Source organism: Chrysemys picta, chromosome 19, assembly GCF_011386835.1.
Source record: "Chrysemys picta bellii isolate R12L10 chromosome 19, ASM1138683v2, whole genome shotgun sequence".
NCBI classification, from domain to species: domain Eukaryota; kingdom Metazoa; phylum Chordata; order Testudines; family Emydidae; genus Chrysemys; species Chrysemys picta.
The window spans coordinates 17,056,432-17,071,212 of record NC_088809.1 but is presented as its reverse complement, the minus strand read 5'-3'; the positions used below and the strand labels follow the sequence as shown (position 1 = coordinate 17,071,212).

The window sequence follows — 14,781 nt, the reverse complement described above, 5'->3', positions numbered from 1 at the left end:
ACTTGAATTTAGCAAACCCTCTCCTCAAAGGCATGTTTAGTGTACAATGTGGAGCAATGTGTTTACCTGCGGTTGCTGCATTGCACTATCTTCAGGAGTAAGTGGATGGCCTTTAAACGCTGGTGCCCAATCTGGCGGCATGCTACTCCTACCTGCCATTCCCAGATTTTGGCTAGAGGGAGATGTGGAACCACCCTTTCCTCCGATAGCATTTGTTTCAGAATCTCAAATCCTGGAATTGAATAGAATCGTGGTTATTTCTAGAGGGAGACATTCTACTCACCTGCACAACTGTCCTTTCCCCATATATTTAGAATTGTTACAGCAAACAAAAATAAAGATATAAAAGCCAAAACTTGATCTGGAGAAAGAGAATAAGGGCCAACCCCTGCCATCCTTAGTCCTTTCTTGGGCAAAAAAATTAATGGGAGTTATGTGGCTAAATTCCTTACACCTATCTTTGAAAATCCTAACCCTAATATTTGCAATGAGAGTTTTGTCCAGGGAAGGACAACAGAATTTGAGCCCTAATTAATATTGGAGGTACAGTAGGCCTAAGCTAACTGCAAAGCATTCACAATCCAGATGCATATTTCAAAAGACCATTAAAAATATAATTAATCTGTTAAATAAACCAGCGAAGCCTTTCACACTGCATCTGAAAATGAAAACCAGAAGCAGTCCACCATAACAGATATAATTATTCTTTAAACACAACTTAAATTACCTCCATTTACGATTATCATTATTATGACAGCTCTGGAGTGGCCTGTTAAACCCAGAACATAAATTATGGCAAGTATCCTGGAGACTGTGTGTGTGTGTGACTGGTCTCTGGGTTTTCAAGCTTCAGCAGTTTAGATACTGCCGTCAGTGTTGAGCCAGTGCGAATAGAAGTCACTCATCAAAACCCAAGTCACACAATGAATCAAGTCACAACACTATAACGCCTTTTAAGAACACTTGAGGGGAAAAAGCCTATGCTAAGCAACCTAAAAAAAGTACAGGCCAAGGAATATTTATTTAAAAAAAAAAAAAATTGTGAAAGCATGGATCAAAATCATTGTAATAAGTCCTTTTGGTCATGCTCTGAACGGAGCTTACCTGTCTGGAACCTTCCAAGGTGACCTGCCGTCACTGTAAACTTGTAACCCCATTCAGTATTGCTCATGTCAGAGGTAAACCGATAAAACAGTGTATCTCCTGTGCAGCAGGGAAGGAAAAAAAACCATCCACATTAGAAAAAAAAAAAAAAAAAAAAAAAACCAGTAATTCAATAAGGGACTATAACAAAGAATAGAATACAGCAGAAAAGATTATTAAACTAATTTGCTTCTAGATGAAATCATCTTTTACTCTTCTGGTAATTCCAAAGTGAACAGAACATAAGACAAATGGGAGACTAATCCAGAATGCAGAACAGCTGCCACCAGTGTATAAAAATACACAGAGATTAATGCTTTCTATATTTTTTGTCAGATAGTTGCTTCAGACAAGTCTGGGGGGGGGGTTATAAAGGAAACTGTAGTGCACATTAGTAAAGATGTACAGTACTGAGAACTGATGATTTATGAGCTTTTATGTGATAACCAAAACCCTTGTATGTCCAGCAGAATTTCCAGTACATTAACGAGAAAAAGTAGTAAGTTACTAAAGCAAGAATCACTGCTTTTAATTACCAGATGGGAGTCCTTAAGCTTCTGAAACCTCTTTTCTGTACAAAGGATGTTTTTCAAGAGGCTCCTTTCCAGGAAGCTCTCTTTTTTCCTTTTCTTTGGTGTACTGCCTACGGAAGGCAGTACATAAAGCAATGTGTCTATGGCTGTTCATTTCAATGTCAGTAGCTCTTGCTTCCATGCCATGTCCATAAACTGGCACGTGACACTTAGCTATTCACATAACTTCTGGGATGATGCTCTGAAATGACTTGTCAGAAAAGCAGTGCAGAATTGCAGACTTCCATTACAGGAATTAAACTGTTGTATTTGGCCACTCAGAGTTGGTGACAAGTAAACCCTTCAATTCAAGAAGAGTTTTCAAAAAGTTTTATGATCAGACTGTGGAGCAATTCAAGAAGTCCTTGCTGTTTTTATATTCAAGCTATGACTTTATAAAAGGGCAAGGTAGGTATCAAGCTAATACAAAATACCTCTATCCGCTTGGTTACTTATAGCTGCCACCAGTGCTCCAAGTCAGAAAGCCCTTGCCATGCTGCAGCACAAGTCTATGCTAGGACACTCAATAAGTCAACAGTCAAGTTAGTGCATAACTTGCAAAATGAGTCCAATCACATAACCATAGAAATATAGGACTGGAACAGACCTTGAAAGAGGTCATCTAGTCCAGCCCTGTGTACTGAAGCGGGGCAAATATACCTAGATCATCCCTGACAGGTGTTGGTTTAACTTGTTTTTGGAAACCTCCAATGATGGGAATTCCACAACCTCCCATGGTAACCTGTTCAAGTGCTTAGCTATCCTTCTAGTTAGAAAGTTTTTCCTAATATCTAACCTAAATCTCCCTTGCTGCAGATTAAGCATATTACTTCTTGTCCTACCTTCAGCAAACACAGAGTAATTGATCAGTGTCCTCTTTAACAGCTCTTAACATATTTGAAGACTGTAATCAGGTCCCCTCTCCATCTTCTTTTCTCAACACTAAACATACCCAGGTTTTTTTTTTTTAAACCTTTCCTCATAGATCAGTTTTTTAAAACCTTTTTTTCATATTTTTGTTGCTCTCCTCTGGACTCCCTCCCATTTTGTTGCCCAGATTTGGACACAATACTCCAGCTGAGACCTCACCAGTGCCAAGCAGAATGGAACAATTACCTCCTACATTTTACACAATGCTTCTGTTAATACACCCCAGAACTATACGAGTCTTTGGCACAACTGTATCACATTGTTGGCTTGTATTGAATTTGTGATTCATTATAACCCCCAAATCTTTCTCAGCAGTACTATGCCTAGCCAGTTATTGCACATTTTGTATTTGCATATTTAATTTTTTCCTTTCTAAGTGTTGTACTTTGCACTTGTCTTTATTGAATTTCATCTTGTTGCTTTTCACCCTAGTTCTACAAAGCAAATGGAGAACACAAAATTTATTTGAGCAAAGAGGGGATGGGATAAGAGCAGGAGTTTTTCCATGTATGCCACAAACATCAGGGGATATAACGGACATTAAGATCTTGGTCTCTCACACTATAGGCTATCAGTAGCTCTCTACACTTGTTTGTACTCACATACATTGTATATCTACATGGTCCATTTACCTGGAAGCTCAAAATCAGTCCACTTCTGCAGAGACCCACTGAAACTGTGCCGATCCTGTTGAAAATCACTGCTGCTGGACATGATTAATTCATCACAGCCTTCTTCTGTATTACACTGAGAGTCAAATTTGATTGAGAGATAGATAGCACCAGGGATGTGAACTTTATCCTGAGGAAGGCAAACAGATGACACCCATACCATTGCACTGTGTCTGTATAGAAATACTCAAAAGGCAGATTTCAAATAAGGTATAACAAAGATTACGATATCTCTATTTAGGTATCTTCATTAGTTTGGTCGTGGGCCAGCTCAAAGAGTGCCGAGTGCTGTCGACACTACATACAAGAGTCTGCAAAATCTAATTTCTAGCAGTGCTCATGTTTAAATAAGCACAGTTATATTGTTTGCCTGTAAACTGATGCACTAATCCAGAAGGCCAGTTTCCAAGATACTGACCTCCAGGGCACATCTTAAAGGATAGTATTACATGCACTAAAAAACCCTCACAAAAGAATTCCTACTGCATACAAAAGCGAAGAAAACTCCCAGGGTTGCCATGAGAATTTCTGGGCCCAGGGGACATGCCTCTTTATTCTATCTACATGCCCCCTTTCTTTGCTTCATCTCTTTGCCCAATGTGGGACACTGGGGAGATGTCACTCATGGTGCTCTCCTAGAACAGATGACTGCCTTTTACTCTCTAACTAGTATGGTGCTGCCAACTAATATCAGAAAAAGAGAATTATTAAGACTCTGTGTATTGGAAAGGTAGCCCAAAACTAAAAACACAGAAAGAAGTTTCATACTTAATTTTTCACTGATGCCTCAAGAATTTGAGATGCTTCTTGAAATAGGATCTTGGATGAAAGTACAATTTGTTGCCTATTAAACCCATAAAATTCAGCAAAGTACTTCAGCATGTTTAGCTTTAAACACAAGTATCCCAATGAAGTTAATGGGACTACTCACATGCTTAACTGAGGCACACACTTAAGTACCGCACTGAGTGGGAGCCTTACTTATATATTCTTGTACAAGGTGAAACTTAAATAATCGTGAATGCCCTGTTAACTGAAAGGTCATGAGTGAGATTTTCCAGGAGTGCCTCAACAGGTTAGGAACACAAGTCCCGTTGCCTGAACCCAGTGAAAGGCAACAGGACTTGGTCTCCCTAAGCCACCTAGGTGCTTTGGAGAATCCCACCCAATGTCATCAATTCATGCACAACCTGTACATATCATTGCACTCTAACCTATGTAAATTACCTCGAAGTTAGTATTGTTGTTATAAGGGTGTTTGGATTCCCGCACTTGGATTGCCATTCCGGGTTCTTCCATAAACTGACAGGCAGTCAGTGCCATTGTTCCCAACATGCTCTCACTGCATCCATGCAGCACTTTCCGCAAGATCTGAGGAAATACAACACATCATGCAAGGTCAATTTGCTACCAAATCAGCATTTGCAGACTGATTTGACAAGGATTGACAAAAACGTTGTTTTAGCAACACAGCCCCTCAGAAGAGAGAAAACAAGTCACTGGTAGGAAGTAAAAGAGAAACTCACAAATGAAATTGCCAACTGGCCTCATTAGGTGCACATATGGTCTCCTGTAAATGTGGAAGGTTTAATTTAGTCCTTGGACTGCATTTCAAATCCTGCATGTTACTTTAATGAGATTCTCATGTATTGAGACAACTTTGGAAGGCCAGAAATTGTCTAACCTCACTGCATAGATGTTGGCATGAAGACTAATCCCACAATGCCACAATAGATTGAGATAGGTAAATAAAGCCTAAGCCAAATAAGGAAGGTAATTTTGATCCAAAGAATTTTGTTAACATACCAGATAGACCCTTTACCTTCCATATCTGCTAGGGGTTTCAATTTTAAGAAACAATATCAAATACTTCAGGTTTCAAATTGCACAATCTTACCTACAAAAATGAGTCTTATCAAATATCCTCCTACCACTGTTATAAAAGTACTAGTGTTTTGTTTTAAAATTAGTCTTCTGCTGTAATGAATGTCAAAATTAATGTAGGTCCTATCCATAAACAAAAGTGGTGATAGCGGAAGCAGAGTCTGAAATGCAGACTCTAGACTAAATGGCATTTGTTTGGATTTTTAAGATTAGGATACTCAAAGCTGAAATTTAAAACCATAATGATATAACCAGGATGTTTACTAACAAACAACCTTTGGTTTTAGAAAAATATATGGAGAATTTCTTCAGCAATGTTCTTATATATGTTTAAATTTTGTGATTATTTTTAAAGTAAACACACTACTTCCTTCTTTCAGTACCTGGGAAGTCTGGACATACCTATGGCAATGGATGATTCTGACTTAACGCAAGAAGGCAAAAATTAAGAACATGCGAAGACAAAAATGGACTCAAATTCCTTTATGGAAGTTAATGAGGAAGCCTAGAGAGTTCTTTTTGATTTTTCTTTTTGATTAACAACCAGTTCTTAACCTAAGCTTTAAGCATGTGTACAACAGAGGCCAGGGCTGAGACAAGGCATGGTGAAACAGCCAGCTGAATAATGCAAGGAAAGACATTGGAAGAGCATGTGTTTCCTGGACATGAACACATACACTCTTCCTGTAGCGTCCAAAAGCCCTAATCTGGAGACCCACTACATTAGGCGCTGTATGGATATCTAGGTAGTTATTACTTGTCTTCAGCTACAATTCTGAGACCTTGTTTGCTTGTAACAAACATTTTTTTTTTTAAACGCAGAAGATTTTTAAAATAGATACTGAAACCAAGCTAAAAACAGCACTCAAATTTGGCTCCTTATCCCATTGACTTCTATGCAGAACAGAATTTTCCCCATCCTAATCGCTCATTTATTTGAAACAGCTGCATCCAAGAAGTATGTTTTCCAGTTTTCTGTTGGTCACAGTCATTTTGTAAAAATATTGTCAAACCCCATTGTTTTTGGCTGAAGACGGAGTTTTTATTGTAGAAGAAATATGATTTGAAGCTTAAAGTCTTTGAATGTTTTGTATTTATGTTTTTTTAAAAAGAATCACAAGTATCTCTGGGAGTTTGCTAGTCAGCTGGAAGTTTATGTACATACCAGGTTGATTCAAACATACAAATGCAGCCCACTTACCTTCTCCCATAGCTGCTTCTCCTCTAGCTGCATAAGCATGTCCAAAATGTAAGTCATGTGCGCTGGGCCACTGAGCTCCAGGATTTCTTCATTTACTGCCACATCATCAGGCCATTCAGCCAACAACGAGGCAAGTACATGCCTGGCATAAAGCACAGCAGTAGCCTCATTCACCCGATACAGGTAATCCCGCACCGCTTTTTTGCTCCTGGAATCCAGCTCTTTGTGCAAGAGTATGGAACTCTTAGTGCGACGCTGTTTGGCATAGCTAAGCTGGAGATCACTCTCCGTGTTGGTTATCAGTTTCTGGGTAATGGGATTGGATTCTTCAGTGGCTTTATCACAAAGTACAGGTTTTGACTGCAAGAGACAAGCACAAGCCTGAAAAGAGATTCAGGGCAATTTACTTCTTCATGTCTACAAATCTAGGACCAGAAGTTTAATTCATTGTTTAGAGATGGATAATTAGACTCATTAAAAATTACAAGCTCCAGTCTTTCATAGAGAACACAACTAAGCCCGCCTGTGAACAATTTACCTTAAGTTTGCCCCTGGGTGTCAATGGATATAGTTACAAACTATATACCACTGATATTAAATGCAGGCAAGAACCAACTGATTCTAACACAGAGCATAAACTTAAGCTGAATTGTACAGGTAAAGCAATAGCGATAATGCTCCACACTTTTTTTGTGGTTCTCCTGTTAGATGTATTGTAACTACTGATTATCCCAGTAATCACAGCCACTGAAGCGGGACTAAGAAATTAGCAGCTTTATTTCCTTTCTGACCCTTTGGTGAAGATCTAGCTGGCATTTCTGCCAAATACCACAGTGTTCCACAAGCCATGCTAGTCTACTAAGGAACTCAAATGCTCAGTACCAAACACTGATCTATTACCTTAATTCTTGTTTAGTGGAAAATGGGTCCATTTTTCAGTGTCATTTTAGATAAGCCATAAATGTACTAACTTATCAAGTATGCAAAAAGACTACAAAGGTGAATTTTTTTTTTAATACTGAAGGCAAGTTTAGTACTGGAACAGATTACCAATATATGTGGTTAATTCTCCATCACTTGGAGTCTTTAAATCAAGACTGGATGTTTTTCTAAAAGACATGCTGCACTTCAAGCACAAATCAGTGGGCTAGATACAAGAATGACTGGATGAAATTCTGTGACTCATACAATGCAAAAGGTCATACTAGATTATGATAATGTCCTCTGGCCTTAAAAAACAAAACAAAACAAAAAACAATACTGTGAATCCATGCTTAATTTTTTTGTAGAGGTTCATTAAATGAGAACATCCATAAATTACCATGACACTATATTGTAGATCTTCGCAATACTAAATACAGATTTATCCATTTGTAGAAGCCAGTAGGTATTAAATAAGCTGTTTGTTGTTTTTTTAAATAATGTTTTAAATATGTGGTGCCCATAAATAACTGAGCTTCTCCACTGGATCCATGTTGGGCCCATATTCAAGATTTCCTGCATTTTAGTTGCATCCCAATACATGGCCAATTTGCTACCTAGTTATATAGTCACTTAACTTCTCTTTTGCTACTAGAGTCATGCTATCCATTTTGGCAAAACAGATTCACCATTATTGGGTATTATTGAAGCTATTCATATGGTAACATTGCAGTGAGGTGGTCAGCGTACATGTTTACAGTTGTATATTAGGTAAAATCTCTCTTGTATGAAATAGGGAATTCATAGCATTCCAGTAAAGCCATAATTTGTTCTCCTGATCTAAAATCTAGTTCTTCTAGATCTTCAAGAGAGAAGCTGCAGAGAAGTAAGCTAAGTTCTTGCTGATATCTAGCCTATTCTTTTTAACACAATAAAACAGAAGCTCTAATAACAATCTTAAATTTGGACCTTCTAAATTATTTGAATCACTAAGTCTTGTGATCTCAAATTCCCCCCCCCCCTTTTTTTTTTTTTTTTTTTATAAAAAGAGCACACACCAAACATGGTAAGATGATCATGTCTGTATCCACTGCTTTCGAACTCTGCTCTTCCAATCTCAAACGCTTGCTGGGTTGCCATTTCTGGGCCAGTGTTCGGATCCTTTCATCTGTTGTGATTACATCTCCATCAAACCTTAAAAGTGACAAATTTTGCAGTCAATGAACTTAAAAAAAGAAGCTATATTTGCATTTAAAGCTTCCCTGACTTGCATTAGAAAGCTCTTATCCAAGTACTGCCTTATTCTTTTGTGAGGTCAGATCAACTAACATTCTCGTTTGATCTTATTAACTGAAAAATATGTTCATGTCTTCCAACTTGATTTTGCAAGAAGCAGATGGTACCAGAAGCTGCTCTGAGTGCCAGCAAGTCTATGCACATCACTCTTCCTCAGTTAGGATGACATTTGAGAAATACTGGTATCTCGCTGACTTTCCAGCCATAAAAGCAGTTTCTTCTACAAAGATATACTGTGCATGTGAGTAAAGTTATCCAAAGGAACATACAACATACTTCAAAATGTTAGTTTCTGTCCTCACATCTACAGTTCCAAATGTAACAGGAGTCAATTTTCCAATTACATTTTAGGAAGCACTACAAAGCAGTTCCATATCCTTTTCCTTACAGCAGTTTAGCTTCCCTGTTAACTGAGTAAAAGTTACCTTTCACATTCAATGACTATTTTTCTGCTGGATTCGGTAGTTCACTTACCTCTTTTGAACTTCCAGGAAGAAAGAATCTGTTCTTTTCATCTGCAGCTCATACATGGCACGAAGAATATGCAAAGGTGCATTGAGTGCGTCATGCGTCATCTGAAATAAAACTGAGGTAAGGTTAGGCGAGGAAAGGTGAATTTCACTTGGGGTTATTCTCTACACACATTTTCCTGCTCAGCACATGAATCAAGGACTTATGAATTTCATAATCTCTACAGCAATAATTTTCTAAAAACATTAGTAATATTTATTATTGCAGTCCAAGCATAAAATTATACTTAATCTAGGCAATAATACAAGCATCAGTTCATGAATAACTAAAAATTAAAAGTAAAATCCGCATTAAAGACCAACATATGGAAACAATTGCGTGTAATCCAAATGAGGCACAATATCTTCAAAAATGGGAAAAACAGTTAGTCTAATAAGTACCAAGAAACATATTTTGGTTGCTTCATCCAAGCCCTCTAGAGGATCAAGTTTGCTCTGATCCAGATCAATGGGACTAATGGATTGGTCCACATCCTGATCTCGGTCCCTTTCCTCTAGTTCTGTATCCTCACGTTCAGCCAGGGAGCTGATCTCCTTCTTTGAGGAGTACAGCATTATTGACAAAATCTGCATGGAAAAAGGCAACATATGGTAAAACACCTGTAGATAGTATTAGTGTAGGTGCAACTGGCACTTGTAAGAACATTATAAACACTTGGACCACGTTTATTAACACATGCTTTTCTAAAGAGGAACAGCGCTTAAACAGCATTTCCCATTCCATAAATGCTTTACACTTTACAGGCTTCTATGAAGACATCTCAAATAATTAACCATACATTTAAAAAAAACCTGAGAACAAATTAATTCTTCAACAAGTTTGAGTATATTAATATTCAAGAACAAGATAGGAACACAATAGAGTTAGCTGCAATTATCATCCACAAGCAAAATGTTGTTTTTTAGCCACAGTTCCTTTCCTTAAAAATAAATAAGTTAGATATTTGGCTCCAGTATGCACAGTAACATTAACTACTCGTTATTAGGAACGGCAGCAGGGTAACATCACCTTGGTCTTGCCAATTTATATCAACTGTAAGCATCAAGGCTAGTACAGACACCATGAGAAAAACTTCATAGAGCTTGTCTGTTGCCATAACATAGAAAAGCACACTGCCAATTCTCCCTGCAATAACAGATGTTCAAAAGAACAAAGTGTCCAAGTGTATGTTGGATCTCCCACCAGTTACACTATTGTAATGATTCATGTGTATCTGCTTAAGAACTGTGTACAGCATCAGTATCTAAGGCTTTGTCTACACTTACCCGGTAGTTCGGCGGCGAGCGATCGAACTTCTGGGTTCGACTTATCGCGTCTTGTCTGGACGCGATAAGTCGAACCTGGAAGTGCTCGCCGTCGACTGCGGTACTCCAGCTAGACGAGAGGAGTACCGCGGAGTCGACGGGGGAGCCTGCCTGCCGCGTGTGGACCGAGGTAAGTTCGAACTAAGGTACTTCGAACTTCAGCTACGTTATTCACGTAGCTGAAGTTGCGTACCTTAGTTCGAATTAGGGGGTTAGTGTAGACCTGGCCTAATAGGCCTCTTGGAGAGCTACGGATACAATTTTTGAAGTTAAAAGCTGGGATTTTCAACAGGGCTAAAAGAAATTGGAAAAAAAAATAGCAAGGAGACTTTGGCTCCTACCCCCATTAAGCCCCTTCAAAAAATCTCATATTAAATCAGTTCAACACTAGCATTACTCAAAATGTATTTTCCATCATGTTTTGGGAACAAAATGGTAAATATATTTAATATATAAACAATAATGCTTCAAAGAAGAAGTTTACCATGCGGTGAAAATGCAATGCCTTGAGCTGTTATGCCAATGGCTACATAAAATGTACATTTCACAAAATGTTACTTATTCTCTTACCTCCAAGTCTCTGAGAAGCCATGTCTTACTGAAACCAGTTCCTTTGCTGCACTTCTTCACCAGCAGCTTAAGTAAGCCCGACTGAAGAAAGGCTGCTTGGATCTCCTCAAAACCATGAGTCTGTCAAAGAGAGAGAAAAGTTACTGTGAGAGTTGCCTGATAATACACAATTCTCACTGAACAGGACCTTCTTTATGAGAAAAATAAAGGAGAATTTTTTTTTTTTTAATTCCGGCACAACTATAGAGATTCTCACTATTCAAGTCTTTAGCAGTACTCGCAATGAGATGTGTAATACCACTACCACCTCATTGTTGTTAGAGTAAAACTAATTGTACTCTGCACAATAAAAGAGGCCAGATGAACTCAAATGCATAATTTTTTCCTCAGAGTTTTGAGAATTCTCCCCCCCCCAACTCATATTTCCTCCAATCTGACCCAAATCTACCATTATGGTCCAGCATCTTCACAGTCAACCTTATCACAGAGGAAAATTGATCAAACACATGTCAACAATATTCCTTAATATACTCTTTTGAGCTGTGCTCTCAGCCTCTATGTGCAGAGGCTGCAAGGGGTCAGGTCTGACAAGTGACCTTGACTGTTATTACTTATGTTATAATAATGTCTAGAACCCCTCAAGGATCAGGCCCATTAGGTGAGGTACTGCACACATAGGATGGCACCTGACCCAGACAGCTCATAGTCCTCACTCCAAACTTATGTAGCTGGTCAGACATACCAAAAAAAAAAAAAAAAAAATCAAATCACCTTCAGTGTTCTGTATAATCCTTTAAGAGCAAGAGACAAGACCCAGGTGGCTTCCACTGCCTCTGCATAGCTACTGTCCATGCTGGTCTGCAAAAGGTGGCTGGTTATAAAAGCAAAATGCTGGAGATACTGTCTCAGCTGAGTTTGGGATTCAGTGCTTTCTTGTTCACATTTCTGAGCCAACTGGTAGTCTTTTACTAAAAGACAATAAAAAACCTGTCACGTTGGAATTTTTCTCTAGGCTCAGTTTATTATACTTATCATTTGTATAATCATAGCACCTGGGAGGCCCAGTCATGGACCAGGTCCCACTGTGCCAGGCTGTACAAACACGGAACAAAAAGAAAGACAGTACCTGCCCTCAAAGAATTTATAATCTAAACAATCAAACAAAAGGCAACATGTGGCTAGACACATAGACCAGCAAGAGAGTACAAGGGAGACAATACAGATCAGTAGGATAGGCTGCCGTCTAAGCACACTAGCAGCCTAACTTAAGTTTTTTTACAGGAATCACAGCAAAAGAGAGATCCTGGCAAGTCCTCTCCTAGCACTTAGCATTAAGTTAAAACTAAACAAGTATATTTAAGTCAATGATTAATGTATGAATTACATTCCAATAAAGCAGAATCGCATTTAAAACCGGTGACATGAATTCCTTCATGAGGGCGTAGTTCTGCTACAGCCACACATTTTCCTCATTTTTGTTGGAGTGTATTGGTAAAATGTTTTCTCTTGCCTTTTGGTACAGAATAAAAATGCTTGGATAGTGAGCTGTCATCTTATCACTTCCTTTGTACTGAAAATATCGCAAGTATAGTTAAAAACAGCACAAACTTCTGTTTAACACTAGAGAGAGAGTCAGTGGGCTCAGAAGTACAAGTGTTATCTCATGGAACAGACAAAATCGGGGAAACTGATGACCCACAACTGATCTGGTGAATTAAATTATTATGTCTTCCTTTCACTATTCCTGCTAATCCCTGATCCATTTTTGACTCAACCAATAAGGAAACAGGAGAGTGCACACTTATATGACTGAGCCAGGGGTGACCAACCTGAGCCTGAAAAGGAGCCAGAATTTACCAGTGTACATGGCCAAAGAGCCACAGTAATACATCAGCAGCCCCTCAGCAGTGTCTGGAGGGCTGCGCCGAAGCAAAAAAAAAAAAAAAAAAAAGGTCGGAGTGCCGTACCCTCGCTCCCCCCTCTGCCCCCTAGAGCCGTCCGTGTCCCACCACAGCACCTACCACCCACTGGCAGCCCTGCCGATCAATGCCTTCCTCTCCCTCCCCACATCCCGATCAGCTGTTTTGTGGCACACAGGAGGCTCTGGGGGGGAAGAAGGGGGAGCAAGGGCAGGGCAGGCTCAGGAAGGGGGGGCAGGAAGGGGTGGAGTAGGGGCAGGGCTGTGGCAGAGCCAGGGGTTGAGCAGTGAGCACCCCCCGGCACATTGGAAAGTTGGCGCCTGTAGCGCCAGGCCCGGAGTCGGTGCCTATACAAGGAAACGCATTTTAACTTGTGAAGAGCTGCATGTAGCTCTGGAGCCACAGGTTGGCCACCCCTGGTCTGAACCTTCCCGACTATCAAAGTGAAGCTTCTTAATTGGAAAATCCTTTGCTTTCCACCTACTTTTAAATACTACAATAATTTCAATGTTCCTGGCATGCATAATAGTATTTGTTTTATTAGTTTCAAAATCTTAGTGCACAGGTAGAGTTATATGTTGCCACTAATCACTATATGCTAAAACTGAAAAGGTCAACTTTCATAATCTGTTTTGTTTACTATGCAATTTCTATTTGGGCTTGACCTTGTCATTTTTCTGAATAAGCTAAAATTAAATTTTTAAATAAGTCTTTACTTTGGATTTTGCTTGCAAGATAACCACCATAGGATGTCCAGTACAAACAAAAGACACCCTTTAAAACAAATTTAAAGATTACACTAGCAAGCCATTCTACTGCCATGCCCCAGAATGCATCATTCTAAGATGTCAGAGATGATACATCCTCCCTAGAGTACAGATCAGCACATCTGGTACAGAACAATTATTTTTCCATTGAATGTAGCATGACTGTCAAAGTTTCTTGTCTAATCTTATTTCATAACTTCCGGGGTAGATTTCACAGACTTGAAAAGTTGTGTAGTATTAAAAAAAGTAGGCTTTATCTGACTACATAGCCTCGTTCTTAGCAGTGGGACAGGAAAAAACTGGTTGGGTCACAGCTAACAAGTCCATTTATTGGCAATTAGCATATATCACAGGGCCTTCCCGCCCCAGACTCCATCTGCTAGTAGGTGGTCATGTCATATTTACTGCCAGAATGGCCATTAAGATATTTGAAGATTCATTTCTGGGCAGCAGAGTGAACCGACCAGCACATATTGTATGCTGTGCATGCTCCTTCGAGTGGCAGGGTTAACTATATGCAGGAGGAGCAAGTATTTTTAAATTTGCAATTAATTAAAACCTTTTAAACGCTCACAAATAAAGGACAAGACAGCAGCAGTGACCAAACAAACACTGTCAGGTTAAATTCAGATACAAGTACAGTTTTGTGAGGTCTCTGCAATAACAAAATAATATGAAGTGTTATATTCTGTGCACATTTATAAAAGCAACAATTCTTGTACTGGGTGATGTTATATCAGTGTAGAAGAAACCTAAAATTTTTCATCTGCTTTATGGGTGGAAATCTGATATATTTTCTGTAAGGAATCCAGCTCATAAACCTCTGTATAAAATCATTTACTAAAATTTCAGGCTTTGGGTACTCAAAGATACTGTAAGGAAATATCACATGATTTTTAGATATAACAAAGTCAAGGAACCTGTTTTCCTTTTCCGGGTTTTGATGTCTACAACAACCGCCCTGTTTTTCTCAGTGAAGTGCTTTAGGATGATTACATTATGAGGTTCATTGGCATTATCCATGTACACGGAGCGAGTTCCCATACACAGCACCTGCATTAACAGAACAAAG

General features: G+C 39.0%; 1 protein-coding gene across 2 annotated transcripts in view; it reads right to left on the bottom strand.

Moving 5' to 3' along the window:
• The window catches only part of ZZEF1 (zinc finger ZZ-type and EF-hand domain containing 1), an 81,083-nt gene that overhangs the window by 8,549 nt on the left and 57,753 nt on the right, over window positions 1-14,781 (bottom strand). The window contains exons 42-52 of one of the 2 annotated variants that reach the window (XM_024103465.3): window positions 14,630-14,762; window positions 11,795-11,991; window positions 11,024-11,143; window positions 9,530-9,715; window positions 9,093-9,193; window positions 8,381-8,516; window positions 6,402-6,782; window positions 4,544-4,687; window positions 3,278-3,446; window positions 1,105-1,203; window positions 67-232 (exon numbers count right to left, since the gene is read on the bottom strand). In XM_024103465.3, coding sequence (XP_023959233.2) covers window positions 67-232; window positions 1,105-1,203; window positions 3,278-3,446; window positions 4,544-4,687; window positions 6,402-6,782; window positions 8,381-8,516; window positions 9,093-9,193; window positions 9,530-9,715; window positions 11,024-11,143; window positions 11,795-11,991; window positions 14,630-14,762 — 1,832 coding nt within the window. The remainder of the gene's footprint in view (window positions 1-66; window positions 233-1,104; window positions 1,204-3,277; window positions 3,447-4,543; window positions 4,688-6,401; window positions 6,783-8,380; window positions 8,517-9,092; window positions 9,194-9,529; window positions 9,716-11,023; window positions 11,144-11,794; window positions 11,992-14,629; window positions 14,763-14,781) is intronic. The other variant, XM_005284470.4, reaches the window with a different exon arrangement.